General features: G+C 44.9%; 1 protein-coding gene across 1 annotated transcript; it reads right to left on the bottom strand.

Moving 5' to 3' along the window:
- Positions 1 to 107: 107 nt before the first annotated feature.
- Positions 108 to 4,188, bottom strand: EGR4 (early growth response 4). The gene is made up of 2 exons (XM_072406749.1): positions 3,635 to 4,188; positions 108 to 2,430 (listed from the first exon to the last, which is right to left on the bottom strand). Exons 1-2 carry the CDS (start codon positions 3,792 to 3,794, stop codon positions 1,139 to 1,141), a joined length of 1,452 nt encoding a protein of 483 aa, XP_072262850.1. The 5' UTR covers positions 3,795 to 4,188; the 3' UTR covers positions 108 to 1,138.
- Positions 4,189 to 5,495: the final 1,307 nt, after the last annotated feature.

Consider the following 5,495-nt stretch of genomic DNA (forward strand, 5'->3'; position numbering starts at 1 on the left):
AATCATTCTTTATATTTATAACTGTCTGCAATTCGTACAATTTAAAGACAAAGGCCGGAACATTTTGTGGGACACAGCCGACTTTATTTCCTTGAAAAAATAGACAATTTCTTTTTTTTCTCATTTGAACAACATTTTTCTTATCTCTTACAAAAAAATTGATAAATTTAACAAGAAGCTGACGGAGAAACTTCAGCAGTGTGTACAAAGAAAAAAAAATACAAGCGTATATAACAGTTCTTCTCTGATCTAAAAATAATGCAAAAACCATCTGTGTACAAATCTCAAGACAGTCCTCTTAGAGCAGCAAAAAAAATAATAAGAATAATCATGGAGTGTATTAGAAACAGTTTTGTACAATAGCAGCATCAATCACAGACTGGAAACCTTACTAAGTGCCTGACGACAGTTGGGGGGGATAGGTTCATAATAACTACAAAAGGTTTCCTACAATGGTGTAAGGAGTTCATATATTTATATATAAATAAGTCTTTATGACACCCAAGGTCATTTCATGCATTGAATTGTTCTATATACAGTCTAGCAAACCAGAGAACCGGGCTCTGTTCCTTTCCTCTACTCTTCATACTCATCATTGGCTTTAGACTGCAGGCTTCACGTGGAGCTGTCCAACTTGAAGGTGCTGAACCTTCTCTAGAACTTGCTTGGCAATGTAATCTTGGAAGCTGGGGAACAGCATCTGGATCAATGGTTAATTCAGGAGCTGTCCACCCATGAGGTGCTGAACGAAGCTTGGTTGGCAATAAAGTCGTAGAGACATCATAAAACCAGACAGCGCTTGTTAATGAACAGCAACGGATCATAGATGGAGTTGACTACGGGCATGAACCGGAGCTGTCCACCTCTGCGGTGCTGAAGCAAACTCCAGAACACGGTTGGCCATATAGTCGCGGTAACAGCTACTAAAACAGTGCTTAGATGATAAGTATACATTGGGTTTTACAGTTATGTATACATCACGTTGTAAAGATAACAGAATACTGAGCCATGCAGGTGACAGCCGAGCTACAAATCAGGCTAGGTCATCCAGAAGAGAACTGGGACTAGCTGAGGGACCATTTGGAGGCAACATCTCCAAGGTGAAAATTGAGCTCACAGCAAATGTGACGACTATGCCTCACATGGTGGGGTAAGACAAGCCCATGGAATAAAAGCCAAGGCCCTTGAGCTTCTCCTCAGTCCTGGCCTTCTGCTTTAGGTGGACCTTGCCATGGCGCTTCTTTTCGTCGCTCCTGGCGAACCTCCGGCCGCAGAGATCGCAAGAGAAAGGTTTCTCGCCAGTGTGGGTCCTGATGTGGGTGGTCAGGTGGTCACTACGGCTGAAGTTCCGTAAGCAGATTCGGCACTGGAAGGGCTTATGTCCGGTATGGATCCTCAAGTGCCGGTTGAGCTCATCTGAGCGGGCAAAGCTCCGAATGCAATTCTCAACTGGGCAAGCAAAGGCTTTCTCGTTGGGTTTGGGGCGAAAGCATTTGGCTGGAAATTTATTCCGGCGGTACTTCCTTCTTGGCTCTGCCAGGGGGTTGCTTGAACTGGGTGGAGGAATGGTGTCAGCTGTTGGAGAAAGGCCCAAAAAATCTGTGGAGATCACTGGAGAAGGTTGTATGGTCTCCTCTGTAGTCAACAGCCCTGGCATCTGCTGACCCAGCTGGTACTTGGCATCGAGTAAGATCTGAGATTTTAGGTCAATCTTGGTCTCAGCAAAGTCACAGGGGGAGGTCTGGAATGTCTCTGACTGGCAGGAGTAGTCCATGGTGTTGTACAAAGCTGACTCCTCCACCACACCACTCATGTTGGGCTGGCAGCAGGAGGACATCATGTTCTCCACCTTAGACTCAAGTGGGTGAAACACAGTTTGGGAATTTTCAGAGGGCAAAAATCCCTCCAGGGGGTAAGAGGTTACAGCAAAGTTCTGAGATGGCTGGGGCTCCCACTGAGCATTAAACGAATCCAAGGTAGGTGAGATAGGAGATAAGTCCATTTCCTGCTTACTTGGCATATTTTTGGACTCAAAGAAACATTGGTTGGTGCAGGAATTGCCCAAGTTAGGAGAACTGGGCACCTGATGGAGGTCCTCTGTACTACTAAATGGGGAATACAGCTGGCTAGGGTACCCTTGCTGGACAGAAATGTTGAGGTTGGGCTGGGAATAAAGGTCCATGTGGTTCTGTAGGGCCTCAGGTACAGAATAGAGCGGCTCCTGCCGGAGGACCTTGTGTGGTGCAGAGAAAGGCGACAGACCCAGAATGCCGGACATCAGATTAAAGAGGGCCTCCTGTTCATGGGAATGCTCCAGTCCCGACTCAATGAAGAAGCTTCCGGAGTAGTTTAGAGGGAGGGGTGGAGAAGGTTGGCTGCTGAGGAACAAGTAGTCAGAGTTCTCCTCCATGGATGGGCTCACAAATGCTCCTGAGGGACAAATAGAAAGAAATGAGTGAATATGATGCTGTGCATCTTCCCCCTCCATACAGACTTGTGACATTTACCAGCTCCAGCATTGTTTAGTCATCACAGTGAATAACCTAATCCAGAATAAAAATGCATCTCCTGCACCCCCCCAACGTCCCAAAATTTCAAACCAGGAAAAGAAGCATTCAAGGAGAAGTCAGCAAAGACAAACCTTCCGGTACAATTAACCCTTTGCAGCCAGTCCTTGTCTCTATTAATGACCCCTAAACTGGGTTACCCAAACAGAAATTGTCCTTGTTGTGTCCCCATATTACAGAAAAGAGCCCATGCTGCCTAAACCCCTCCTTAACCCCCTACTGGTGCATGAAACATGAGACTGTCTGAGATGCAAATTCACTTTAGATAGCATTGTATTCCCTTCTGCTGGTCAGTCCATCCACAAATGATATCTCCATAGTAAATGCTGCAGTTACACCCCCTGACAATCTCTTGGGGAACCCATTGATGAGGGGTCTGCACATTGTGAGGGTCTGAACACCTCTTGTGTTTGTTATCAGGACTTCCTACCACCCCAGCATCGAGTTCCTTGCTCTGTAACCCTGAATGTGCCATTATGAAGGTCCGCCATCATCTCAGTTTTGGGTTCCTGGGTCTGCACACCCATTATGCCCATTATGAAGGGCAATCACCATCCTTGTGCTGAATTCCTGGATCTCTATACCTCCTGTGCCCATTAGGAAGGCATGCCACCCTCCCAGGTTTATAAACCTTCTATGTGGGATTCCCAGCATTCCTGCTGGATTTTGTTTTCCATTAATGCAGAAATCAGCAGGAGGAGCTAGAAGACCATTCTGTGGGTGGTGGCACCCAAAACTGCCAGGTGCAGGAACACCAGAAACAGGAAATCTCACTGCTGGAGTCCCTAAGACATTAGAAATCAGTAACTGTCTCAATCCATCTACAATTAAAACACATCTTACGGGTGGACTGACCCTTTAAATGACCTGTTCACGCCAGCCCGGTTTGAAATTGCGGTCGGTGAGCAAAATATTGCGACATTGCACAGAAAATCAAGGTTTTCACCAAATCTACAAAAAACTGACGCTGTAAGTGTTAATTCTCCGCACGCATATAGCGGATTATTTTTAGCTCCCCATTCTCTATGCACAGATAAAAAAATACAACATGCCAACCATGAGCTTACCTTCAGCACCATGAGCCCCTGGGTCCCCTCCAGCCTGAGAGGCTGCTCCTGGCTGCTCTCCTGGTGACCCCAAGGCTGGGTCCCCTTCCTCCTTCAGGTCACAGTCCTGCTGGAATTTGGGATAAAGAGAGTCCTGGCAGGAGGGCTCCATGATTCTCATGGATGAAGGTTTGCTATACAAGTGCTAATGGCTGAGCAGCCCTCCTCCTGTGTAGCTGGCTCTGTGTGTAACCATGCTCAGGACCAGCAGCCCCCTTATATATGCAGCAAGCTCTGCCTCTGATCTTCCGCTGATGGGGAGCTCTCCATTTCAGGAGTCTCCACTCATGCCGCCGTGACGTAAATGCCCATATATGGAGACAGGATGTAGCTGGGGGACTCCCAAAAAGGAGATTTCTTGTTGTGACGCCTCTAGCTGGGCTGCCTCCTGATTCTCTCCTCTGCTTTTATTAAAACCTGTGCAGGGAAGTTGTGAATTCGTCAGGACAGCCTGCAGCCATGGATGCTTTGCTGATAGGAAAATGCAAATTGTAATACGGAGAGGAAAACATCACACTGATAATAATAACAATAAAACCAATCACAGCAATAATAAGGAATATCATAATAATCATAACATCAATCAAGAAACAACTAACAATATCAACAATAATAAAGACAAAAATACATATATTAGTAAATAATAATGGCAATAACAATAAAAAAATACATAAAATATAAAAATAATCCCCCTATCATACCTCATATCACACCCCATCATACTTCATGTCACACCCCTATCATACCTCATATCACCCCACCCCCCATCATACCTCATATCATACCCCTCGTCATACCTCCTGCCTCTTGCTGAACTTCACAAATAGTATGATTGGCTGAACTTATTTCTACCATTTACTATTATTATTTACCATTTTTAACTTTCCACTTTTTAAGTTATAAAGAAAATGATTAGTGCAATAAAACACTTCTAGTAACTGAACAACTGATCGTTATCTAAACAAGCACTATAATGTATATATTTATATAGCGCCAACATATTACACAGCGCTGTACATTATGGGTTACAAATGACAGAGATACAGGGGATGATGAGTGCAGATTTCTGTAGCTGACACATTTCCAGGCACTCCCTTGTGGGAGCCCAATCCTAAGACCTGTACAGGGTGACATGGCTTTCTAGGTCTATGCGGAGTCCTCCTTATTTATTCAGCATTAGCATGCGGCTCAGATCTGTCATCCTTATCCTTTCCCCTTTTATTTGTACACCAATACCACCGACATGGGCAGCACCGGAGGAGCCGGGAGTGGTGGGAGGGGGGCACAAACTGGGTGAAAGGCAACCAGAATCTCCAACATTATTCAATCAAATATTGGCACACATATATGGGTCATACTAGGGACCTGGGGCCCAGTGGGTGGGAGTGAGGTGGAGGGCCCACCAGAACCATGGCCCAGAGGGCCACCAAATGGTCCAAAAACCAGATTTTGGGGGCATATGACTGGTACCCACTAGAGGACCCTAAAATATCTTGGGGGCATATAACTGGCACCCACCAGGGAGACCAGAAAGAATAATTTTGAGGGTATACAGCTGGGGCCCACTATATATATAAATATATGTTATTTATATATTTTTAATTCTTTACAACGGCTTCCAAGCCTGCAGCAGGGAAAGTCAGATTAAAGCACCCAGGCTTCCCAATCTTGATTGGCTGGGCCAGAATGACTAAATTAAAAATATAATGATGCCAGTGACCGCTATAATATATAATAATATATATTAATTAGCTAATGACAGCTCATATCTAAAATGATATAGATGTAAGATCCTGTACTGCAGAGACAAGACTTGTATTCC

Source organism: Pyxicephalus adspersus, chromosome 3 (genome assembly GCF_032062135.1).
Source record: "Pyxicephalus adspersus chromosome 3, UCB_Pads_2.0, whole genome shotgun sequence".
NCBI classification, from domain to species: domain Eukaryota; kingdom Metazoa; phylum Chordata; class Amphibia; order Anura; family Pyxicephalidae; genus Pyxicephalus; species Pyxicephalus adspersus.

Excerpts from the sequence above, each read along its gene's own strand:
- EGR4 (XM_072406749.1), bottom strand. The coding sequence starts at position 3,794 with ATGAGAATCATGGAGCCCTCCTGCCAGGACTCTCTTTATCCCAAATTC. Across the intron at positions 2,431-3,634 it reads AGGGGCTCATGGTGCTGAAG|GAGCATTTGTGAGCCCATCC; the intron begins GTAAGCTCATGG and ends TTTGTCCCTCAG.